Source organism: Xyrauchen texanus, chromosome 21 (assembly GCF_025860055.1).
Source record: "Xyrauchen texanus isolate HMW12.3.18 chromosome 21, RBS_HiC_50CHRs, whole genome shotgun sequence".
NCBI lineage: Eukaryota > Metazoa > Chordata > Actinopteri > Cypriniformes > Catostomidae > Xyrauchen > Xyrauchen texanus.
In genome coordinates, this window is record NC_068296.1 from 15,979,428 (window position 1) to 16,007,022 (window position 27,595).

Sequence of the window (27,595 nt, forward strand, 5' to 3'; positions counted from 1 at the left end):
TGAGTGCCTGGTGAGTGCCTGGTGAGTGCCTGGTGAGTGCCTGGTGAGTGCCTGGTGAGTGCCTGGTGAGTGCCTGGTGAGTGCCTGGTGAGTGCCTGGTGAGTGCCTGGTGAGTGCGTGTGTTTTATTGCACATACAACAGATAGTCGATATGTGTCGAAGTGAATTACCCTTTATATATTAAACAAACAAACAAACAAACAGCTGTTTTTGAGATTAGTCTATAAGTCCTAAAATGCCTACCAACGACTAGCTGGCTCTTATTTGCGCTCTCATGTTTGCTGATAATGGTCATCAATTACAGATTTGTTTTTACTTAACAGGAGTGATATATTGGCCATTGAAAAATAAGGTTGTCCGAGGAGATAAAAATGAGAAACCTTAAATGAGAAAAATATATCGTTTAATTAAAAATCACACGCGTCAATCTAACGACTTGATTTAATTTCTTAAAAAATGTAATGTGGTATATTAAAATACTTTCCTTCTACATTGAATACACGGAAGTGTACACAACGTAATAGTTAATTTAAAAGTGATTATTTTCTGTTATAATTTTTTTGAAATACCATAATATTTTAAAATAAAATAGTTTCAAAAGGTTATTCCAAACTACTTATGCAATACCACTTTTTTTTTTTTTTTTTTTTTCAAGAATTGCAGCTTTTAACGAGTTTTATTTTTTTATTTATTATTATTTATTTACCATTTTTAATGTTTATCATAAAAATAAAAAAGAGCGTCACGCCATAGTTGATATTTGGTGAGATTAAATACTTTGGTTAATACACACTCATCCCAATTTTCCAGATATTCATTGTAGAATTTGACATTTTTTTGCAATCTTTAAGGATGTTAAATAACAAAAAGTACAAAGTTTGTGTAAAGCACTATGATGATATGTTTACAAATTCCTCTTAAGTGATGTCATCTACATATAATGCTATGCATGTACATGTTTGTGTAAACATTTTCCTAACTAATAATAATAATAATAAAATCCCTCGTTTAATAAATTAACACATTATCATATAGGCTACTCGTCCCAGGTTACCAACCCCACCCCAGTGCTGTATACATGAGAGCGTGTGCACTGGAGGGGTTGTGGAGCTCCCAACTTTTTTGACCTAAAACTTTTGCACAGGCAAGGAGTGACAAAACTGACGCTAGCTCATCGTCTATTTTGAACTTTTTCGAGATGTCTGGAAGCGACTCTGAACGAGGTTCCATTGATAATCCGGTGAAGTTCAAGGATCAAGACTATGACAGTCTACTGGAAAAGTGTCTCAAATCTGGCGTTCTGTTCTCAGACCCAATTTTTGCAGCGAATCAAACCTCTCTCGGTATGCCAGTGGATCCTGATCCGAAAAAGGCAGTCAAGTGGCTGCGACCAAAGGTAACATACTATACTTATCCTTTTATGACAATAGTTTTTTGATTGACAGATGTAATTGACTTTCCCCCAGAAGGAGTATTTGACAGTATGCATATGCCATGCATTTACATAATTTTAATTGGTGTCGATGTACAATAACTTTCATAAATTCATCAGTCATTTTGGACTATATTTGACAATAAGTATAAAGTGTTACTATTTAATTGAATTAAGCATCAAAATATATGTAGGTAAACAGGAGAATTTGTCATTGATCACCAGTTAGTATATGCTCTGGCTTGATAGAAAAGATTCTTCCTTTCACAAAAATGTATGGGGAATTTCTACCCTTAGGGAAGATTCAGGGGGAAAAAAGAAAGTGTGTTAGAAGAGAAGAGAAACAAGCCCAACTGGATTTAGGCAAATTAAAGAAATGGGAAATAAGAGCAAAAAGTAAAAAAATAAAATATATCGTTTCTCAAGGTGAATTTGGGTTTAATGCATTAAAACATACTTAGTATTGTTTTCCCCCATTCTGTAATGCAAATTAATTTCCCGGTGAAGTTGTTTTGAATGGTTTGAACCAAAAGTTAAAATTCTGTTATCATTTACTCACCCTTATGTTGTTCCAAATCCATATGACTTTCTTTATTTCTTCAGTGGAGCACAAAAGGAGATAGCTTCACTAACTAAATGCCTCAGTCACCATTTACTTTCATTGCATCTTTTTTCCACACAATAATTGTGAGCAAGGCTGTCATTCTGTCTACTTTTGGGTTCCACGGCAGAAAGAAAGTTGAAACAGGCTTGGAACAACATGAGGGTGAGTAAATGATGACCGAATGACATTTTTTGGCTGAACATTTAAGACAAAACCAAGTGAATGGCATTGGAGACGGATAGATACATGGACCCTGAAGCTGGAGATGATTTCTCCCATACATGCATCCAGGGGCACAGCTACACATTTGCCCCATGTATCAGTCAAGCAAGGGGGGTCATCCATTATAGAGTGTGTGTGTGTGGGGGGGGCGACTCAAACCAGAATGTTCTGACTGTCCACACCTCTTCCTTCCCCAACTCTCCCCCACTTCAGGAAATCACAAGCAATGCTGTCTTTGTTGAGGGCACCATGGGCAGCACCGATATCTGCCAGGGCCAGCTGGGTGAGTCCACGCCCGTGTTAGTGCATGCTTGTTCATATTTTATGCCAGGATAATGGGATAACGCTTTACTGCACTTCTCAGAAACCAAATCACCCGAAAGCACCCTCAAGGCGTGAGCTCTATCAGAGAAATATCCGTCTTTGGCGACACTCCCACTCTTCCCCTCCTTATAATGCAGATGCCCCCCATCTTCTTCTACCAGATCTCCTTATAATGCTTAATGTACTATTCCCATTCTACCCCTCTAGCCGCTAGACTCTATGCTGATCTCAGAACCTCCTGCAGAATCCCTGCTGAGATATGCAACACAGAGCTGCCTTAGGCCACTCACATCTAAAACATGACAAATGTAATAGGCAGGGAGGGATGAAAGCGGGAGGAAAAACGAGAGGCCGGATTGGCATCATCTGCACAAACCTACCTCCCCCCACCCCCATTTTCACCCACCTAAAGAATAACAATTGTTGTGCACAGCGGGTATTGCTTTATTGTTTTGCTTTATCCCTCTCTTTCAATCTCCCTACATCTGGTGGTGATTTGGTACCATTCATAGCAAAATTCAACATTTAGCCATAGTTTTTTCATAATAGACATGCAAAGAAGTGTGATTCAGACATCTTGTATCAAAGGAATGAAGATCTTTGCTTAAATCATGATGTGCGTGTTTGCCACTCTCTCTAAATAATATATGAATGTAGCAATGCTTCATCACAATAGCAAACACATGTAAATAATCTAATTTGAATGTAAATCTAGCCAAAGAATGCTTCAATCTTGGCACTTCAAGCAGAAATTTTTATTTTTGTTTTCAAGTGAGTTTCCACATCAATATATTCAGGCCGTTATATTTTAGGTGTTGGAAGATTAATTGGTCTTGCCCGATTGTAAAGTTCTGTTTGGTGTCATTCCTATGGGAGTTGGTGGTGTTTTTTTTTTGTGTGTGAATGTGTTCTGTGATGTGTCACATGGAATTCATTTATTTTCTGTTTTCTACACATGGGGCAAATGAACAGCTGTTACCTGTTACATAGGAATGGCACTGTTTGTGTTTGCATGTGTAAGACAGACAGCATGTCTGCTGCCTCTTCAGAGCCTTGCTGTGGATTTGTGTTCATAGTTATATGTTTGTGGTCATAAATGTAAATGGAATTTATGTGTTTCTTTTAACAGAGTCTCTCATCTGTTACAGGTAACTGCTGGCTGCTGGCTGCCCTGTCCTGTCTCACCATGCACCCTACGCTGTTTGTCAAAGTGGTTCCATCTGGACAGAGCCTGAGTGAATCCTATGCTGGCATCTTCCATTTCAAGGTAAGGGTGTGAGTGAAAACTGGATTTAAAGGAATAGTCAGGGCTCGACAATAAAGATTTTTTTTCTTGACGCTACATTTGGGTCAGCAGTCCAGATTTTTACCTGCCCTACCAACATTTTTATGCCATGAAATGTGTGTATATGTGTGTATATATGTCATGATTTACTGCAGTATCTGTATTTTGTTGCTGTTGTTGTTTTTCACTTCCTGAAACTTTACTAATGCTTTTCCCTAATTCCTGTGGCTAAAATTGACATATATAAATTTCCAGGAGTTACACACTCGACTCGACTGCACATCCTAGCACAGAAACTGATTGTGTGGAGCAGTGCACACTTATTTATTACGCACAACACATGTCCCAGGCATAATAAACACGGGAGCGGATTTACTGTACAGAGAATGGAGACTTCACCCGCAAGCAGCGAGTCAGTGACAATATCTCTTCGCATCACTGGAAAACGCTCTCTCTTTGTCATCTTAACCAGTATCAAAAACAAATCTTGCTAGAGAGACCCAGTGTGTGCACGAAAGAGACTGAACGACAGCCAGAAAGAATAATAATGTTGAGATTTTAAACATCAGCAAATTAACATCAGCATTCAATTTGATTTATAGTTATAAATTGGTTATAAAAAGTCTTATAATGCATTGGCAATTTATGTTTATCTTGTCATTAAAGCTTGATGTAAATTGAATACGCCTATAACACTAACCCTGTTATTAAAAGAGTCCACATGACAACGGCAGAAGATTTAGCCAAACTTTTAATTACAGCATGTAAACATTTTTCATATCATCAATAATAATACAAAATTGAGGCTAGTGACAACACAGCATTTTCTGGTCATGGTGCCATCAACTGGCTCGAAAGTCTCTCACACTGAACCTAGGACAATGGTCCATGCTTATTGTTGAGCCCTGATAGTTCACTCTCATATCATTTCAAACTTGTTTGACTTTCTTCTGTGTAATACCAAAGAAGAAATTAAGTATTGTACTGTTTGCCATTTTCCATGTGATTGCAATGAGTGGGGACTAAGGCTTTTTTAATAAACTAAAAGCACTATAAAAGTCTCGAAAACCATATCATATAATAACAACAATTATGAATTTATGAGGTTAGGCTTCAGAATTAGTTGAATATGTCATGTTTCTCATCCACAAGCACAATTAATTACTGAGATTTGTGAATGATGTATAGAATGAGAGAGCTAGTCACCATACATTTTACATAAAAGGGCTTGTTATTTTAGCTCAATTGGGGGGTCTGTTAAAAGTAGTGGAATTGATCCAGAATTTATGTCCTCGTTTGATTGTGTTTTGTGTAAATATGTGTCTAGATTTACTTATTCCTGGAGTTGTGGTTCATCCGATGGAACAGTAATTAGAATCACACTTCTTTGACTTGAACATTCATAACTGCTGAGGCTCATTCCAGAAACAGCTCCTCCAACCTCCCGTCATCTTCCTTTTGTCCCAATGACATGTGCATCTGTATGCCCCTCCCCCTTCAAACACACACCACATTGGCACAGATTATCATAATTCAATTCAAGTCTGTTTTCCATTCACAGAGAAGAAACATGGTGTTCCTGCTTTGTTGATGGAAAACTATCTTCTCTCTTGAGAATAGAATACAACATCAGAAGAGCCTCATCTTGGACAACAGTTTTAGATCATGTTATTTTTATTGTTTTCTTATGTGATCTTGTTTACTGCAACTTTAATCTCAGTTCCCTCACAGCCTTAAATGTGCTTGGCCAGAATGATCCTTTTTTGTCTGCTTTCACTCTTGCACACTTTTTGTTGTTATTCAACAATACCCTCTAAATAGAGATACATTTAAAACAGAAAGTTTCAATTTAGGTTCAAGAGTAACATTAATGACTGATAGTGGATTTTGCTGATACCTTTGGTGGTGGAAAGGCAGATAACTGATTAATCGGCTGATCGTTTTAAAAATGGATTCATAGAATGTTACAACATTTTGTCAGTCGGCACAGACATAGAGGCCTGAGTCAAAAACAAAATATAAAAAATCTTACATATGGTTTATTTTTCAACCAAAACCCCAATAATAATAATTTAAAAAAAAAAGATGACTGGGAGCATAACATGAGACTTTTAACACTAAACAAGCCTGAAACAAACCAGGGACTCTTATTTTGAAATTATGTAGACTTGGCCCCATTGCAATGCTTTATATTTAATATTCACCAAATTAAGCTTTTATAGCCTATATACTGTATTATTCTTCACAATATGAAGTTGGAGATACAATGTATGTGCTGATGAGTGACATTTCTTTATAGTCACATTTTTCTTTGCATGCCCTCGCTTCAATTAAAAAATATATATATTTTCAAAAGAACACAGATGAATAAAAAAAAACTATGGCATCTATTGACATAGATTTTTGCAGATAACCGATAGTTCCAAAAAGCAACTATCAGCTACCAATTACCAACTGTTTACCACAATTGTACCAATTAATTGGTAAAACCGCTATACCTCTACTTTCATTGTGTGGAGAAAAGATGCAGTAAAATTTAATGAAAGGTGTACAGGTATGGAACAACATGAGGGTGAGTAAAGGCATTCACTTTCACTACATCTTTTCTCCACACAATGAAAGTAGAGGTAGACCGATATATCGGTTTTACCAATTAATCTGTGTTGATAGTTGCTTTTTGGAACTATCGGGTTATCAGCAAAAATCTATGCCAATAGTTGCCGATAGTTCCAAATAATGAAAATATCAGCACCGATTAATTGGTAAAACCGATAAATCGGTCTACAGCATGAGGGTGAGTAAAGGCTGACAGAATTGTATTTTATTTTCAATTTAGTCTACCTTTAATAAAGTAGTTCATTCACTTTCTCAGCTATATACAGTTTTTAAAGCACAAAGTGACGATTGAGACACTGCAAGAAAAATGATTACTACAATGCTAATTATTTCAGAGAATTCACTTTGAAATGGCTTGTAATAAAACAAACCACTACAGCTCTTGTCTCACTTTTGTTTGTGTGGTTGTAAACTGGAGATTAAATGTTTGCAAATATTGAGCTATCAAAACATATTAGCACTAAAGTGCTCTTATGGAAGATTGCTTTGTGTAATTTAATTGTTATGGCAGGGAATTATGACATTCTCATCATGTAATTATTTTCCTCCCTACCATGGTATTACTTTAAGAGGCTGAGCAGGTATGCCCAACATGACTAGACCTAATCCAGGACTGTTAGAGAGTGGAAGAATGAAATAAGACACATCAAAAGAGAGCAACAGAAGAGAAACGTGAAAACAAGGAGGTAGAGGATTGAAGAAGGGGGAGGGCTATCTATTGGGGGACAGTGCTTGAAATGTCTATACTTGTTACCATAGCCCAAGGACATGGACGCAGACACGTGAACACACACATGGTGCTACCCGCAGGCCAACACAGGTCCATGCCTGCCTGTCTAACATTACAATAAGTTTTCCTCTTATCTTCACATCAAAACAGAGGACACATAAAGTGGGGTTCAAAAGTCTGAGAACACTAGTGAAAATGCTTCTATTTAGCATTTTTCTAATTTAATAATATATTTAAACAAATTTATTTGAGGGAATAGTTTAATTTTAATATGGTATGTCACCCTTGCTTTACTGACAGCATGCACTGGAGCTGGACTCCACAAGTTTATGCAAAACCTGATGATCCATGTTATCCCTGCATGATTTCTTATGTAATTTGTATTTCTTATTAATTTTTAAATACATTTTAAATCATAGTGTCTGTTTGTTTTAAAAACAAATGTAAAATTAGTTTGATTGGTAAAAAACCCTAAAACTTTGTTTATTTCCTAATTTCAAAGTTTTTTTTAAATTCGACTTTTGGACTCCACAGTATAGACAATAATAAAATTGGACAATGAAGACAAAGACAAATCAGAGAACCATAAAGCAGCACAACATGCCACTTTCTCATGTATATCGAAACCCAAGTATGCTTACAGAGCAAGCGTAATATTCTCTCTCTCTCTCTCTCTCTCTCTCTCTCTCTCTCTCTCTCTCTGTGGTGTAGTTCTGGCAGTATGGTGAGTGGGTGGAGGTGGTAGTGGATGACAAGCTGCCTGTGAGAGAGGGCCGTCTGCTTTTCAGCTACTCTCGCACCTCCAACGAGTTCTGGAGCGCCCTGGTGGAGAAAGCTTATGCTAAGTCAGTTTCAGCATATGTATCTTTGACTGTGTGTGCGTATGACTGTAAAGGTTCATTAGTGACACAGCTTATGTTAAGAACATTGTTCCTTTTACTGTTTAAAGGGATGGATAACCCAAAAATGAAAATGATGTCACCATTTACTTACCCTTAGGTCAATAGGTCAGGTGACTTTCTTTCTTTCGTGCATCACAAAAAGACACGACAGGCAGAATGTTTGGAACTGACAGCCTCAGTCACATACACTTTCATTGCATTTTATATTTATTTTTATTTTGTTTTTTTACTTACAATGAAAGTGAATGGTGACTGAACATTCTGCCTAACATCTCATTTTCTGTTCACAGAAGAAAGAAAGTCACACAAGTATGTAACAACATGAGGGTGAGTAAATTAAGCCAGTATTTTTATTTTGGGGTGAACTAAGAACTGAAGGACCTAAAGAATGAATGGGTGAATTCCCATCGAAAGTGATCTTCCCTATGCCCTACTCACTATGAAGGACAGAGCTCCTAATGTAGGGACTCTGAAGGGAGCGTGATATTAAAATTTGAATGTACCCTTCACTAAGAGTATGTGTGTGTGTTTGTTGCCTGTCTGTGTTTTAAGGATCATTGGTTCCTATGGCAGTCTGAAGGGGGGAATTATCTCAGAGGGAATGGAGGACTTCACGGGGGGTATTGCCTGCTCCCTCCCTGTGTCTTCCCGGCCCCCACGCATGCTTTGGAGAGCCATTACTGCTGCCCTGGCCAGGAGTAGCCTAATTAGCTGCTTTATACAAGTACAGACACATATGCAGTAACAAACACAAAGTACATTTACATTTTTACATTTATTCATTTGGCAGATGGTTTTACCCGAAGCTACATACAAAAGAGGAATAATACATCATAAGGAAACAGTAGTATGAAAAGTGCTGCATTACAAAGTTTCAATTACATCTGAATAATATTATCCAAGACAGATTAGAGTGCAAAGTAACACATGCACATATGTAAATTCCATTATATATGGTATATGTATGCATATTGTGTATAAAAAGTATAGGCCCACACACATTCTGTGTGACATATGTTGTGTTTTGTTTTGGTGCAGGCTACGAGTGTGAAGGACATTGGCACTGTGACATCAGATGGTCTAATTAAAGGCCATGCCTATGCCATTACTAACTCAAATAAGGTATGTACCAGGACATACACATACAGATATATTATAGTGCACATACAAATATATTTAACATAAATGAGCATAAATAGTTATTAGTGATTTGATTAAATAAGTACCCATGAGAGTGAAACTTATTAAAACATGTCCAGGTCACATTTTACCCCAAAATCAAATGGAGAAAATAAATGATGTTTCACTTAAAGAAAATGAAGGCTAATTAATGAATATTAAGACTGTTTTTTGCATTGTGACATTACATTTATTCTCATTCTGTAAGGTATTTGAACATTTACTCTTGAGATTTGTGCAGTTCTCACAATTATTCTCAATGGTGTTTCTTATTACTGTTATACATTATTTATAGTTATTTTTCTTTTATTTGAATTAGCATAAATTAAATGCAAAACCACAGATACTCCCATAATATGTACATACTTTTTCATGTTAATAATGTAGCATTATGTTTTTTACATATAAGAGAGATTTTTTTATGTATTTATTATTATTATTTATATATATTTTTTGCTTTATGGTTCTGAGAATTTTAGGGGGTGGGCTGTCATTGTAATAATGCTATAATGCAATCTTAATGGTCCTTCAATAGGCTTAATTTTCTTAAAACAATATGTAATCTCTTGTTTCTTTCTTTTGATTTTGCAGTGAAATATGATTTGGGTATGTTATTGACCGGTTTCGTGAGATCCACCCTTTCGGTTCTCATATGACCTTGTGGTATGAAATTATGAAATGGTTTTTTTGTAGGTCCAGAAGGGCTCAGATGAAGTCTTGCTGGTGAGGTTGCGAAATCCCTGGGGGTTTGTTGAGTACTGTGGACCCTGGAGTGACAAGTGAGAAAGACCTCAACAGCTCATTTTGTTAAAACAGAGTTGATGTCATAGGGCTTCTAAGGACTAATTGTGTGTGTTGTGTGTGTGTGTGTGTGTGTGTGTGTGTGCGTGCGTGCGTGCGTGAGTGCGTGCGTGCGTGTGTGCGCAGGTGTAAAGACTGGGACTTTATAGACAATGCTCAAAAGACCAGGCTTGAGTTGGCCAAAGTTGAAGATGGAGAATTCTGGTTGGTAAATGTTTGCAGTACACTTCTTTTTTTTTTCAATCATTCCCATCTGTAACTCATACACAGTCAGCATTAACAAAATTGACCTTATTTACTTTCCTTAAACATGTTTGTTGTCTTATTTTAATCGATTCACTGGTGCATATTATGCCAAAGAAACTAATGTGTATCTTTGTAATCTCTCATCAAAATGTAATAGCCTGCTCTGCATGTGAAACAACAATCTTTACACCGACCTGTCATATAAAGATGACTTTTTATGACCTAATCAATTCCTAATGAATAAAATCAAGTCCTGCCCTAAAAAAATTCTTATTGAATACCCTGTTTCACTCGTAAATATGTCACAGCACGGAATTTCATTTGGTTAAAAATGCTATGTCATGTTGATTATGGGGACATGTTCCTCATAATGGAAATGGATACAATTATGCGACTGTCTCAAAATTGCCTGTGTATGTGCTTACAAACATGTTTTGCAGGATTGGAATAGAGGACTTTTGTCGACTGTTTAATACAGTGGAAATGTGCAGTGTCAACCCAGACTCTATGACGGGGGAGACGAGTGATGACACAACCACACCCTCTTGGACCCTGAGCACGCATCAGGGCACGTGGGTCCCCATGTGTTCTGCAGGGGGCAGCCGCCGATACCCAAGTAAGTGGATGTTTATGTGTTTGAAGTTAAGGCCCATTCATACAAAGAGCAAAATAAAAAAATCGGGGAAAAAAACACAGACAAAGCAACTATTCTCACCAAGAGCAAAATGAAAGAGCACTTATATCATTCATGTGCGTTTTGTGCAATATATAACCCATCTAATAAAACAGATTTCACTTCAAAATACGTCCCATATTCACTTGCTTTAATGCAAAATGCAACCCATCCAACAATACAGATATCATTAGCTTTAGAAGAAGAAGAATCCTTTATTGTGGTCACACATTATACACACATTTTGCATATATACAGTGAAATTTATTAGTTTTCACATATCCCAGCTAAGCTGGGGTCAGAGTGCAGGGTCAGCCATGATACGGCACCCCTGGAGCAGATAGGGTTAAGGGCCTTGCTCAAGGGCCCAACAGTGGCATCTTGGTGGTGCTGGGGCTTGAACCCCTGTCCTTCTGGTCAGTAACCCTGAGCCTCAACCACTGAGCCACCACTGCCCCTTTAATGCAAAATCTGACAAAAAAAAAAAGACAAACTCACTAGACAGGATTTCACTAACTTTAATGCAAAATACAAGCCACATAATAATACAAATTACACTTGCTTCAAAGGAATAATTCACCCCAAAATAAAACTTATGTTATTATTTACTCAAAGTAATTTAATTCCAAACTCGTATGGCTTTGTCTCTTCCGTGGAATGCAAAAGCCGAATTTTTTAAAAGTCTTCACAGGGTTTATTTGCCATAATGACAATGAATATTGAGTCTAGTCCATCAAGATAAAAAATATTTAACATAAAACTACAGATAAAGTAATAGATACAACTTACGCACTGTATTCCAAGTGCACTTTGTCACTTTGTGTAATGAACAGAATGTAATTTAAGTTGTTATACACTCTCAAATAAAATAATTAAAGGGATAGTTCACCCAAAAGTGAAAATTCTCTTTCATCATTTACTCACCCTCATGCCATCCACAAATGTGTATGACTTTCGTTCTTCTGCTTAACAAAAGAGATACTTAGAAGAATATTTCAGCTCTGTAGGTCCCTTTTAATGCAAGTGAATGGTGGCCAGAACTTTTAAGCTCCAGAAATCACACAAAGGCAGCATGTTTGTATGTTCATATGTTCTTAGATTTGTAGGAATCAATCTAACTTCTTCCTTTGCTTGAAATCCTTCCTCTTTTTCTTCCCTGCAGGATCGTTCTGGAAAAACCCTCAGTTCCAGCTGATTCTGTCTGAGAAAGATGTGGATAACTTTGACTATGGAGAGGATGAGCATGAGGAAGAGGAGGGTGAAGGAGAAGAGGATGAAGAAGGTGGTGGTGTGGTGGCTCCTGTGATCAAGACGAACAAACCGGGAGAGAAAAAGAAGAAGTCTACAGTACTGGTGGAGCTTCTCCAGAAAAACCGCAGACAGAAAGATAAAGTCAACTTCCTCTACATCGCTTTCCACATCTACAAGGTGAGAGACAGATGAGATCATACCACAGTGCTAGAGATACTCTTGCAATGAGAAAATTGTGATATATAGATGAGGCTGGTGGATTATTGCATTTGCTCCACACATTTCCTTGTATTTGTTAACATCAGTTTACTGTACATCAGTTAATATGAACTAACACTGAATCTTAGTTTATGTTCATTTTACTTATACTTTTATAACATTTATTACATTTACATTAGTTAATACAATATGAACTAACATGAACAAACAATAAAAAAATTGTGATTTATAAATTGACATTAGCCAAGATTATTAAATGCCGGAAAATTGTATTATACATTATTAATGGTACCTAATGCAAACCTTATTATAAAATGTTACCCAGTAATTATCATACTTGCAGTTCACATGAACTCATATTAATTGAGACATTGGTTTATTTGTACTTCTATAACATTTTTAGAAAGGCGATCAAAATAAGGTGATAAAATGGTGACTTGTCCCAGCACCTAAAATACAAATGTTCTCTTATGCATGCATACATATTTTAACATAACATATTGTTGGGGAAAAAAAGCTATTGGACATGTTATTTGTCATCTACCGAGCTATACCGTGTATTGCTTCTATTTTAGTGAATTTTGAAGACCCCTGATCTAGTTGTTATGAAAGCCCATTTCCTCCACATAAAAAACAATGATGCTTTGGTAGATCAAAATAAATCAAAACAAAGTCATAATTTTAATGTAAAAAGTTATAATTATGAGAATAATTATCAGAATTTTGAGATAAAAAGTAATAATTATAAAATAAAAAGTAATCATTTTAGATAAAATTCATAATTATATAAGAAAAAGTCATATTTTCGAGATTAAAAGTCATAATTATGAGATTAAAAAGCTATAATTATGAGATAGAACATTGATATTATGAGATAAAAAATCATAATTATGAGATTAAAAGTATAAAATTATTAAATAAAAAGTCAAAATTTAGATTAAAAAATCTGAATTATAAAATTCTAAAATAAATATATAATTATGATATAAAATTGTATATATCTCTTTAATAAAGAGATAAAAGGTCAATTATGAGATTAAAAATCATAATTATGAGATCTAATATCGAAATAATGAGATATAAAAGTCATAATTTTGAGATGCTAAATCATAATAATGAGATTAAAGCCACAATTTTGAGATATAAAAATTTGAATTATAAAATAAAAGTAATCAAATTTATGAAAAGTAAAAAATTATGATTTCTTATGACTTTTTATCTCAAAAGTATGAGTTTGCATTTCATAATTTTGATTTAGCAAAGTACGATTTATTTTCTATGTTGCGGAAATGGGCCATTATAAATACAAATTGTATATTACTTACGTTTACATTAAATCATTTAGTAGAAACTTTTATCCAAATTGACTTAAATAATGATAAACAAAACAAGCAATTCATCATACAAGCAAATGTGTAAACCTCTGTTTATTCATCAATATTTCTCATTATCTCTTACCTATATTTTCTCTCTTCCAGATCCCCCCTGAGGTGAGAGCTAATGACAATGAATATCAGAAACACTCAAACATTTCGTAATACATCTTCACTATTGGAATATACACACATATACATAACGACATTTTCTCTACCTTTAGCTGCAGAACATACCAGGTTCTCTGGACCAGCAGTTCTTCTCCAAAAATCGTGCTGTTAGCCGCTCCGGAAAGTACCGTTGCATCAGGAGTGTGTGGAGAAAGGTGCACCTTGAGCCTGGCAGTTATGTCATCATGGCCTCCACATACAGGCCCAACCTGCAGGGGGAGTTCTTCCTCCGCATTTACACCAAAACCGGCAACATACAGGGGTACAAAGAATGAAAAACACATTTCTAAAGTCAGCTCTATGTTAAAATTGAACACAGGTGAATATAGCACAATGCTGTTTATGTCTGCCCAGCAGTTAACCATATCAAGGTTTCAAATCTGCATTACAGGTTCCAGGATTTCCCCTGCACCAACAACTACACTGTGGTAAGAAATCTATCAACAAATCAAAGATAAACAGTTTTGAGGCACAAGAATAAGGATTTTTTTTTTCCTGCTGGCCGGTTGGGGTCAGATTTGTTCTTGCCCTGCCAATATTTTCACTGGCGCCACCAAAGAAACTGATTCATCTTTTATCTTTTAAGCAATTCTGCAGGAAATATATTTATATTTTTCATTTAACTATAAGATGTTGGTGTGTTGGTGTGTTGGTGTGTGTGTGTGTGTGTGTGTGTGTGTGTGTGTGTGTGTGCGTGCTTGCTCCATAGACAGTAATGTCAAAACCAGCCCTACCTGAGGATCAGTTTAGGGTGCAAAAGTGGTTTGATGAGAAGGCTGGATCGGTAAGCATTTCCTCCAATCCCATTGTAGTCTGCACAAGACAGATATTTATTGACAAGATGAATCATTTCGGAGAGTCTGCATTTATTATTAATTATGCAGATAACTTCAAACAATTCATTGTTTTTCACTTTTCAGGATGACAGAGTGAATGCTGTGCAGTTTATGAATCTGGTGAATTCAGGTCAGGATTTACACATCTTGCACAAGCTGTCACCTCTCAAGAGGGATTGTGTACAGTAAGGTTGTTTTACCATAAATTCCCACAAGGTGGAGGTGTTGTGTAGCTTCCCTTTAAATGGAGTTTAGCCAGGTTTATGAACTCTGTAGTAACTGAGACCTGGGCTACTTGTCACATGTGGAATTTGTCACAAAAATCACAGTAATAATATGGTTTTGAGTCAAAAGTACAATAACACAAATGTCTTATTTTCTTAGCAATGGTTTTAAGTGTTGGATTCAAACACCTAGGTTTGACGTTTGTGAATTCTATCCTCCAAAACATTTTTGCTATCCACAATATTCCTGAATCCCATGACGCTTTATGGGCGATGTGGGCGGAACTTCCGGTTAAGAGTAAACAATCGTTATGTTATGTACTAATGCAGCATTAAAAATGACAGAAACTTGAAAACAAATGATCACAGAATTATACCGAGGCGATATTGTTCTTCCTCACCTTTCTGCTAATGATTATGGATTTCAGGATGATGGCCAAATATTGTAAATATAGAAGCATTTTTGTTATTTTGTCCATAGTTATTATAGTCTTTATCCTCTGATGGAAGAACCTAAGCAGATTAACCTGAAAAGCTATGTAGCCTTTTAGCAACTTCACAGTTGTGAAGTCGGACATGTTTTGATAGTTGTAGATCATTTTGGGTGTTTTAAAGCATATATTGAGTCTAGTCAGAACCTGAAGAGATTGTTGGACCGAGATGTACTTGCTGTAGATACAGGGGAGGTCCAGACAGCAGGATGCTGCAGGATTTTGTGGGAGGTGAATGTGTAGTAAACTCAATCTAGCTTTATAATTGTTAGTTTATATACATAATTTCCTACCTAATAACCTAAATGAAATGTTTTAGTGTTGACTGAACAACTGATCCTGTTGATTGATTTAATTTATTGTTCTTGTGTAGGAAATAACGATGTCTTAGCAGCCACACAATAAATTGCACTGTACAAAAAGAACTACATGCAATACAAATAAACATACTTATTTGGACATACATTATAAACATTGTACACAAAAGTTCAATGCTCTCTGTAAAGCAACTACTATTGAACAGTAAGTATTATTAAAAGAACTGCACACATACATTTAATTAATACTGAATTAATGTTTTCCAAATCAAATTTTCCCCTTAAAGGAAGACATGCACACAGACACTCAAAACAAAAGAATGTGAATTGCAGTCAGGAAAAATGCAGGAAAGAGGAAAATCATAAAACAATTCATTTCAGACGTGATAAAACATGTCTCATCTAATAATTGTGGTCTTTCACTGTAGAATTGATCCATTATGCATCACAGCATGAAACTGTTGAAAACATTGTCACTACTCACAGACAGATCAGGAAAAACACCGTTCCATTTTATACTCCATAATAATGCTATTTTAAAACAAAAAAATATGCAGAATAGAAATGAACAAACTCTCAAAATGTCTGATGAACTTTCAGCACATACACACCTGTTAGCACAATAATGCTATTGTTTATGTAGTAACACATTGTGCTCCATTTCTGGACATCTATCTCAGCTGGACCGTAACAGTGGATAATACAAGTAATCCCCACTTCTTACCAATAAAGTGAAAAGAGCACACAAACAAATGATTCAAATTTTTTTCAAACAGATGTTCCTAAGTCAATCCTTCTGTAGGCAGCCGATGGAAGAAGCACTGGAGTGCTTTGCGAGTGGTTTCTGATCATAACATTGCTGTTTTAGATCACACTTTAGTTTCGCTTGATTATTAGGATTATCATTATCTGCAAACACTGAAGGAGGAATTTTAAAGACATCTTACAACATTTAAAAATCAAGAATCTAACCACATGACACGCAAGCAGAGACCAGCTACACACAAAACACCAACCAATCACACTTCCACTAGCCAACCGGAAAGTCTGCCCACCTTGCGAAATACAGTTGACTCGCTGAGAATATGTGGATAGCTAACAAATGTAAACAAGTGAAAACAGTGTAAGTTTAATTGATCAATTACAATATTTGGCCAAAACAATGGTTTGATATTTTTGTATATTACCATTTCCATTTTTGCTGTTTCATGAATTGCTTTGTGTTTTACACTTGTTTTACCATTTACATTTTACTGAAAAGCCTAAAAGAATCCATGATGACAAATTACCCAATATAGTGGTCAGTGTGTGTTCAAGCTAATTTTTTGTTTTTCCTGGGCAGACACCTGGAATAATTCAATAGCTTTTTCTTGTAGTGGAGACTTTAAAGGGATAGTTCACCCAAAAATGAAAATTCTCACATCAATTACTCACCCTCATGCCGTCCCAGATGTGTATGACTTTCTTTCTTCTGCAGAACACAAATGAAGATTTTAAGGAGAATATCTCAGCTCTGTATGTCCATACAGTGCAAGTGAATGGTAATCAGGCCTTTTGAAGCTCCAAAAATCACAGGCAGCATAAAAGTGATCTATACGTCTCTAGTTGTTTAATCAATGTTCTCTGAAGTGATTCAGTTGATATTGGATAATAACAGACCAAAATATAACTCCCTTTTCACTGTGCATCTTGCCATTAGTCTCTAGTCAAAATCATGATTTCAAGCTCAGTTACATTTTCTAGTGTGTGATGCATGCGCAAAGCGCTAGATGGCACTAGGAAGTGTAATCGATCTTGAATTCACTAGGAGACTGCTGATATCAAGATTTATAGTGAAAATCTAGTTCAATTTTGTTCTGTTTTCACCTGAAATCTATTGGGTCGCTTCAGAAGACAAGGATTAAACAAGTCTTTTGGATTAATTTTATGCTGCCTTTATGTTTTTTTTGGAGCTTCCAAGTTTTGGTCACCATTCACTTGCATTGGATGGACCCAAAGAGCTGAGATATTCTTCTAAATATCTTTGTTTGAGTTCAGCGTAAAAAAGAAAGTCAGACAGGTATGGGAATGGCGTAAGCGTTGGTAAATAAAGAGAGAATTTTCAATATTCTGGGAGAATATTGCTTGTGTCTATATAGAAATTGACTTTCAAAAATTAACCAACCCTTATAATTATTCACTGGAGTATAAAGTGTGACAATTAGCCACAGACTCCCCTATGCTTCCTGTTTCTGTACAAATTTATTATATTTAAACTTTCTTTAGTGTTGGAAAAAGACTATGAGCTTCCACTGGAGACCTGCAGACAGCTCATTTTTGGAGAGGATGTATCCTTCCATTAAGCATTGTTCTCTGTTATTCTTTGTATTTTCCTTTTTTGTGCCTCATATGTTTCCTGTAATGTAGTTTTCTTTGTCTTTTCCTGCCATTCTTTGTTAATATTCTTAATGGCTGTGTGTAGACTGGTGGTAGAGGGCGACTGAACAGAGCTCAAGCAGAGAAGCTGCTCACCTCCCTACGCAATCTGCAGGTATCTCAGTTGTCTTGCATAAAAAGGTCACTCTCAGCTTTGGCACGGTGTTAGGGAATATTGTGTAGAACACTGAGGTGTGACAATTAGCAGGTTGCACAGAAAAAAAGACCTTGAAACATTGCTGTTGTTGTTTTTGTTGTTGGTCCTGTTTATGAACTCATTGGACATAGCTCTCTGTCCCAGTAGCATAATAATAATTGTCTTAAAGGAATAGTTCACCCAAAAATAAAAATTCTGTCATAATTTACTCGCCCGCATGTCATTTCAAACCTGTATGACTTACTTTCTTACGTGGAACACAAAAGGTGTTATTTTAATGTACATAGACTTGTCAATAAAATGCCAGTGGATTGTGCCTCAGTTTAAAGCTTAATAAAGGACCCAAGAGCCAGTGCTATTCATGCATCGTATTACAAGTCTTCTGATAGGTTTTGGTTAGAAATAACTTGAAATTTAAAAACCCCTTAAACTCTATGGACCCACTGGCAGGTCGAAAGGGGGCACTATATCACAAAAAAGTTTACACTTAAAACGTTAAAGTCTACATATACATAAGTCAGGCATATGAGGTATCATTTGAAAGCTTAGAATCTGAACTTTTCAGAGATTACCATCACTTCTGCATTTATGTTACATAAAATAACAAAATAAGGTCTCAAATTATTCATGTTGAAAATTAGCGCACCACAGAGGTAATGGGTAGAAATATTTATATAAAAATAAAAGTCCTTCACATAGCACATGGACAAGTCATATATCAAATGAAAGCTCTCACTCTCTGGAATGTGACTGTAAAGTTTCATTGCCCTAATACCACAGTTTGGAAGATTTTCAAAAGAATCACTAAGTGAAACATGATTTCTGTATGTCATCAAATACAAAAGTCTCTTTTATGCTCTGATTACTCCTGCTGTCAGCCCCAAATAGCTAAAAGCTTTTTTTATCTAAGGACGTTCTCTAAAATATGAGCCATTGTTTCCTTGTGTGTGAGCTTGCTTAGCTGAATAATCCAATGTTATTTCCTAGATGTCCAGAACAAAATATGCCATCCAGAAGGAAAAGCATGCTAAACAAATCATCAGAAAATATGGTGATGATAAAATGTTTATATCATCACAAAGGGAATGGTCTCAGCTTTCTAATGACACCTCAACTGAGCTTCTAGTCCACTCAGAGGCCAAGATATTCAGTGAAACAACAAGGGTGGTGCTTGAAATGAAAATTAGAATGAATGTCTATGGACGAGCACAACTTTGCAAGCTAAAATGTCTTTTTTATTATTATTGTTTTGGCGGTTCTCTGAACAATTAGGCATTGTAATATCTGAGCTAAACCCCACATTTTTATAATAAAATAATGTGACAATTTTTTGTACTTTGAAAATGAGTTTGCTCCCTGATATTCAGATTTTTTTCTGCCACAGTCAATCTTTTTCAAGTTTGATGAGGATTCGTCTGGAACTATGAGCCCGTTTGAACTCAGTTTGGCACTGAATGCCGCAGGTGAACACACACACACCCACACACACCACACCCTGTGTTTATACACAAAAGAAAAGTTTCAGCCTCTGTACTTCTCACCACCACTCACGTTTTCTGCCCCACCTTCTCTGTTTGCCTCTTGCCTCAGGTGTTGAGTGTGACAATGTTGTGGTTCAGTTGTTGTGGGAGAGGTTTGGCGCAGGTGAACTTTACCTGCCCTTCTTTGGCTTTGTCTCCTGTGTTGCTAGACTACAGGTACTCTTTGGTAAGACCTTCCACTAACTATTCTATGATCTTGGTTCCAAAATGTATTTGGACACACTTGGCCACACTTAAAAATGTATGAATGTCTTCATGTTATATTACAAAATATCAAATCAAGTGGCATTTATTTAAAGAAATATAGCACGTACACAATTTTCAAGCAAAACATTCACATAAAGACGTTTTTTAAGTTTCCTTTTATTAAAAAAAGAGATTTATTGCTTAAAATTAAGATGAGAAGTCTTTGGACACTGGTTGGCATGTAAATATGGAAGTGACCAGAATCCAACTGGTGACCAGCTATGCTGATCTTTCCAGCAGGAAAGTTACTGCTGAGTAAATGTGTCTTTGTGGTTTTTCTGGCTAGCAGTTTTGTTAGTTTTAATTTTGTTAGTCTCTTTTGTATATGGTTATTATACAATTATATGGGGTCCAGAACATAGATAAATATAATTGTACAGCACAACATCTTATCATCATGATTATTGGTGTGCCTAAAAGCTGTCAAGATGTCCTCAACGTCATTCGCCACGGTGTGAGTATGTGCATACAGTGTCTGTAAACATGTTAATTAGAAGGATTCAGCAAGCTGATTCTTGTTCCTCAGATCTTTATGAGTCGGAGACTAGCGAAGAGGTGAAGGACAAAGGCATCAATGCTGTAAGATTCCTTTCAACTGCTTTGTTTGTCAAAATTTGTGCAATCAAAAAAAGTTCAATCTCTTACAAAATCCTAATAGTCTATTTTCTATTATTTATTGATGTTACATTGATTAATGCTAAATGAGAAAATTAACCACATGCATGTGCCGCAATAGTCAAGAGAAGTTCAATATAAATGTCTTGAAGGATATACAGATTAATAATCAATAACACAATAACAGAAATGTTCACAAATGTGTTAGTTAATGCAGAGAGATGGTTTGAATAGAAACCCAAATAATTACGTTTAGGCATTATTGACTCTTAAATTATTAATTTAATTTATAACACCCTTTACAATAAGGTTATATATGGTAACATTAGTTAACAGAATATTTAAAGGGATAGGTAATTCTCTCGTCATTTACTCACCCTCATGCCATCCCAGATGTAAATGACTGACTTTCTTCTGCAGAACACAAACAAAGATTTTTAGAAAAATATTTCAGCTCTGTAGGTCCATACAATGCAAGTGGAAGGTGACCAGACCTTTCAAGCTCCAAAATCACATAAAGGCTGCATAAAAGTAATTCATATGAATCCAGTGATCTTTAGAAGCAAACTAATAGCTGTGGGTAAGAAACAGATCAACATTGATGTCTTTATAACTGTAAATCTCCACTTCCACTTTCACATTCTGAAAGTGAAAGTGGAGATTTATAGTAAGAAACATAAGGAATTAAATATCAATCTGTTTCTCAGCCAAAGTGATTGCATCGCTTCAAAAGACATATATTAAACCAATGCATTAATTAGTGTTGATTGTTCATGTGGATTACTTTTACGCTGTTTTATGCTTCAAAGTTCTGGCCACCATTCATTTGCATTGTAAGGACCTACAGAGCTTAGACATTCTTCTAAGAATCTTTGTGTTCAGCAGAAATAAGAAAGTCGTGCATATCTGAGATGGCATGAAAGTAAGTAAATAATGAGAGAATTAAAATTTATGGGTGAACTATTTCTTTAACATGAACCAACAATGAACAATACTTTTACAGCAATTAGTATTAATCTTGGTTAATGTTAATTTCTACATATACATTACATATACATACAAAATACATTTGACATCGAAGGTTAATGCAATATGAACTAACATGGATGAACAATAGTATTTTAATAAATTAACATTAACCAAGATTAATATATGTATTAAAAAAATATTGCTTATTGTAATTTAATGGTACAGAATGCATTAAGGTTAACTAATAGAACATTATTTATAGTCATTAAATTTATTTAAAAAACGTTTTGTGTTGTTTTTCCATGAAACACAAAAGGAATATCTGAGTTCCATCTGTTTTCCATACAATGAAAGTGGATGGTGATTTGAACTGCCAAGCTTGAAAAATAAAAATAAAAAGCCAAAATTTAAGCCGTCCTATTCACTGATAATCTTCCTCTCCACTAGATCTCATTGTGTTTAATTCAGAAGTTGTGCTATTAGGTGCATCGCGACAGGTTTGTTGTCATTGTCTCCAAATGAAATTAAATTGATTGTGACACATTGTTTTTAAAAACGAGACCACAAATTATATTTGAGAGCTATGGCAGAGAGGAAGTTATCACTGAATAACAGCTTAACAAATAAGTTGTATGGAATACTTTTATGGTACTTTCATTTCCTTTTTGGGGCTTGGCAGTATAAATCACAATTCACATTCATTGTATGGAAAACATAAGCTCAGACATTCTACCTAACATCTCCTTTTGTGTTTCATGAAGGAAAGAAAATAATGAGTAGTAACGACATGGGGGTTAGTAAATAATGTTAATTTTTGTGTTCATTTAAGGTTATAATTATCTTTACCTATGTACATATAATTTAAGCCGATAGTTTAAATAATAAATATTGTGTATTAGTTGTGCCCAGCCCTCATCCTTTCTGTGGTGTTTGTTCAGTGGCTGCTCAAGCTGTTGGCCGTGTGAAACTGTCCAGACACGACACCTCAGCAGGACAGACCTGCTAGGCCAGGACTACTCTGACGTCATCCACCAAGGCCTACGTCTCCATCTCTCTCTGTCTCCTCCTTTATATCTCATCATTGGACCTTTGCCCTGCAGTTGCACCCACCCACTCACTGTACCATCAGTAGGTGTCTTTGGACACGTAAGGTCATTGTTGTCCATATACATAATGGACTATCTTATTTCACACACCTCATCCCACCCTAACATCTTTGCACAATGATTTTTGCATGGCTCGTTTTACGTATCACGGCAGTTTTCTGGTAAAATGAACACTAGAGGCGCTAAAATAACAATGACCTTTATTCCCTTTCACACAAATTGTTATTAAAAAACAAATTTTCAGTTCATAAACACTTACTTTTCGCCTTGCTGCTCACACAATGCTATCTACTTGTATGGTGATACATTTTAACGTTTGCATTATATTACTAACTACATATACATATGAATGTAATCAAATTATTCAGTAGCTCCAAAAAGTGTTTGCTTCAGCAATTGCTTTTGAATTTGTTGATTTTAAAACTTGATAGAGCATTAACTGTACAAAAAATAAAAATAAAAAAAAAACTCATCTCACATTTGCTTTTTATGACACTATCAGTTAGGTTTAGGTTTCAGGTTTAGGATAGGGCAGTAGAGTTTGTTGATTTAAAACTCGAAAGAGCTTTAACTTTAAAAACTCCATCTGTTTGGGAGAAAATGTAACTCTATTTTAGCACTACTGAGTGGATCTTTCACAAGCCGCATGACGCCACAGTCACTATTTTATTTTCATTACATTTACATTTACACTTACATTTATCCAGTTTCATTGAACAATACATGATGCTCCTAATCTTTAAACTGTAAGTGGTTCTCAAATGGTGGGTCACGACCTACCTTGGAGAGTAGCAAAAAACTATTTTAAATGTGAATAACAAATAATAATATATGTAACCATATAATCATGCATAGTTATGATAGCAAAATAAATAGGCTTATAATGTTAAAGAGAGACTTCACATTATAGTCCGGTCGTCCAGTCAAAAACGATGTTTTCATTTTTGGCACAAATTCATCAGACATTGGAAGAAAGCTAGCCACATTAGGCAGACGTCAACATGGACAGGTTGCTTGACATGCCCTCATCTTCAAAAAGCCATGAACAAAACTGTGCAAGGTAAAAGTAAATACGTCCAAGGCTACTTTAAATAAGGCTTATTTGCTTATTTACCACAACGTGTTTTGTGCTTTCAGTTGGCAGCCTGTTGGCATGATATTTTGTACAATAAGCAATTTTGGGACTGTTATGGATCAGCACTTCCACTTTAAGTCTGGGTCCTGAAGCAAAACCATTTGAGAACCACTGCTTTATAATATAATTGCTGTTTTTGTAGCTATGTGCAGAGTTCTAGATCTTGACTGTAACCATTTCTGCTGTCATTTGCTTTTAAAAGTCAAATCGAGCAGGGCCAATAATGCATTTAAAAGCATGGTTTCATAATTATAGTCACTTGTAACAAGGAGCGTAATTGCTTTTTCTGTCATACGGTATGACTCTTACTTCCTCCTCTATTTTTTCCCCCACTTATGAACATTTATGTATCTCTTCAATATCTTTAAAAGTTGAAAAAGTATTTTTGCTTCCAAATATAAAATCACAAGTCATAATCTTTCATAACGGGGCATTTCTATATAAAATGTTGCTGTGCGTATGTCTACACCTCCACACACACACACACTCACACACACTATCACACACATTGATCAGAGAGCGAGATAGTAGCTGTGGGTATTAAAAGCGATGTCTCAGCAGCCCTGCACGCACCGGCTCTATTCTTATCGCTCTGACGCCACGCACAGCGTCATCACGCCATTGCTCCCTCCTCCGCTACGCTGTCCCTCCATCCCTCCCTCCAGCTCTCTCTAGTAACTGTCTCACGCTCACAATCTGCTTCCTCCTTCTCATGTACCTCTCACTCACACACACACTCACACGCTCGTACGTTCTTGTCCTGCTGCTCCTATTAATAGAAACCTTTTCTCACACAATGCTTCCTCCCTGCCGTAAGTTGACCGCACAGAGGTTGCCCCCAGCAACAGTCCAAGCACCTCTGGAAGCGGCTAGAAAAAGTAGTCCATCACTGCACTCAAGCACTTCCTCTGCCATATGTTCTGAGTTACATCATGTACTTTTTCAATCCATAATCCATTTGCGTATTGCTTTGTCTACAAGCCACTTGTTCTTGTGTTTTTCTTTCCTGCTGAAAAATCCTGGTTAAGCTAAGTAAAGGGATAGTTCATCTAAAAATTCAATTTCTTTCATGTTTGAGTCACTCTCATGTTGTTTCAATTCTGTATGACTCTATTTCTTCCTTGGAACAAAAAGAGGGTATGAGGCAGAATGTTTGCCTTGGTCTCCACTCACTTTCATTGCATATTATTTTCTTGAAAGTAAACTTTAATGAAAATAAATGGTAATGGACTTATCCAGGCTCAATACAACAATGAGTTAAGCTCAATCGACAGAATTTGTGGCATAAAAAATAGTTATAATAATTTTTGGCTATCCCCTTTTTCTTCAAAAAAGCAAAAATCTGAGTTACATTGAGGCACTTGCAATGGAAGTGAATGGGGCCAATCAGTAAACCTTAAAATACTCACTATTTCAAAAGTATAGCCACAAGAGGTAAACTATATGCATGTTAACATGATTTTTGTGTGATAAAATCACTTACTAACCATTTCAGTATAACGTTATAGCTAATTTTACAACTGCTTTGCCATGATTATGTATTGTCAACAAACCCTAAAATGGCTGTAAACATAGAGTATGGCTCAGTGGCTTTAGGATGAGATGAGCCAGAATGACCGGTTGTATCCTAGGATGTCCGTATAATCTGGAGAAAGCTATTCATTAGCATTCCCATTCATCTAAAAGTTAGTTATGCCATTTGAAATCATCCATCTTTGCTCATAGTCTCACAGTTCCCTGTGTTTTTTGAGCCAATCAGCTGAGCCTTCAATACCTTCATATGACAAGTTACTCTGGAGCTGCAGGAAAATGATATCCTGATATGTTGACAGCGTTGATTGGCTGGTGGCACAATAAGAACATACAGAGTCCCAAGCTCTTCACTAGCGACTACCCTGAGCTGTGATATGAAAGGCAGAAAATATGAGACATTTTTTCAGGGCCTTTTAATAAATGTAAGCACTGTAAAAACATCTACTTTTTGTGATTTATAAGTTGCTTGCAAAACATTTTTTTCTTTATTTCAGAATAAAGTCTGTCAATGGATAAAAATGCTTTTTGGGCACAGATGGTGTAGTTACAGCATCTAGCATCTGAAAAATGAAAATCCATACTGGTACTGACTAGTAAGGATACTATGCTTACCAGCCAAACCTTGACACCTTGGTTGTATCTAGTCCTGTAATATAAGACAAAAAGCCCCTATGACAACAAATGTATCTGTGCTGGATGAAGGATGTGCCTGTTCCCTGTCTGGACTCAGAAACCTCATAGGGCACAAATTAATCCTCACACATATACTGTAAATCAGTCATGTTATGTTTTATCATGGTGTTCTTTTGCATAAAATAGAAGTATTTGTAAGGTATAAAAAAAAAGACATTAGTATTTTCCTGTGGATAGAGTGAAAGTGTCTGCCAAAATGTGGCAGACCAAAATGATGCGCACACAGACATAACGGCGTCCCAACACAAAAAACTAAGGAAGGAAATTGGTACTTTATCTCACCAAAGTGGCATTCAACTGATCACAAAATATAATCAGGACATTACTGATGTAAAAAAAAAACAGCACTATCACTATTTGAAAAAAGTAATTTTCGATCAAATCTAGACAGGCCCCATCACTCCGACACCTTGTCCTTGAGTAATCATACTAAAATCACTTGCCATAATATGAAACACAGTTGAAAGCTATTTTGTTAATTAAATGACGCTTAACATTGTCTTTGTGTTTGTTTTTTAGTTGCCACAGTATGCAATAGACTGGCATGTCTTAAGGTCAATATTAGGTAAAGAAACTGCTTTCTCTAGAAACTCATCAGTCAATAATTGTTGATTGGAATGAAGGCTATACAATGCTTGAAATTGACCAAAAAAACCTTAAGATTTCATACAAAGGTGTACACTACAGTCTTCAAAGACAAAGGACAACTGGCTCTTAAAAAGGACAGAAACAGATGTGGAAGGCAAGATGTACAACTAAACAAGAGGATTGTACATCAGAGTCTCTAGTTTGAGAAATAGACGCCTCATGTTCTCAGCTGACAGCTTCATTGAATTCTACCAGCTCAACACCAGTTTCATGTACAACAGTAAAGAGAAGACACAGGGGTGCAGATCTTATGGGAAGAATTGCAAAGAAAAAAACACTTTTGAAACAGAAAAACAAAAAGAAAAGGTTAGAGTGGGCAAAGAAACACAGATAATTGGAAAAGAGATTTATGGATCTTAACCCCATTGAGCTTTTGTGGGATCAGCTAGACTGTAAGGTGCTTGGGAAGTGCCCGACAAGACAACCACATCTACGGCAAGTGCTACAGGAAGTGTGGTAATGGTAGCGTAGTATCTGGACAAACTGACAGCTAGAATGTCAAGGATCTGCAAAGCTGTTAGTGCTGCACATGGAGGATTTTTTGATGAGAACTCTGAAGTAGTTTAAGAAGTTCTGACATTTTTTTTTTCAAAGTGTAATAGTAATTTTTCACATTATTAATGTCCTGACTATATATTGTG

At 36.0% G+C, this 27,595-nt stretch overlaps 1 protein-coding gene across 14 annotated transcripts; it reads left to right on the forward strand.

Annotated features, from left to right (window-relative positions):
* LOC127661813 (calpain-2 catalytic subunit-like) lies at positions 1-27,595 on the forward strand. Of its 14 annotated transcripts, none has more exons than XM_052152721.1 (22): positions 1-10; positions 1,199-1,396; positions 2,472-2,541; positions 3,731-3,849; positions 7,925-8,058; positions 8,668-8,839; positions 9,154-9,237; positions 9,988-10,073; positions 10,222-10,299; positions 10,782-10,957; positions 12,177-12,442; positions 13,963-13,974; positions 14,082-14,290; positions 14,420-14,456; positions 14,738-14,812; positions 14,949-14,994; positions 18,162-18,223; positions 18,358-18,426; positions 19,853-19,931; positions 20,059-20,175; positions 20,782-20,834; positions 22,778-27,595. In XM_052152721.1, exons 2-22 carry the CDS (start codon positions 1,199-1,201, stop codon positions 22,802-22,804), a joined length of 2,169 nt encoding a protein of 722 aa, XP_052008681.1. In that variant the 5' UTR covers positions 1-10; the 3' UTR covers positions 22,805-27,595. The 14 variants fall into 14 exon arrangements, with proteins under 14 accessions (XP_052008681.1, XP_052008669.1, XP_052008682.1 ...); XM_052152709.1 differs by having other exon boundaries at positions 6-21; positions 1,145-1,396; positions 22,778-27,594; XM_052152722.1 differs by lacking the exon at positions 1-10 and adding an exon at positions 12-21.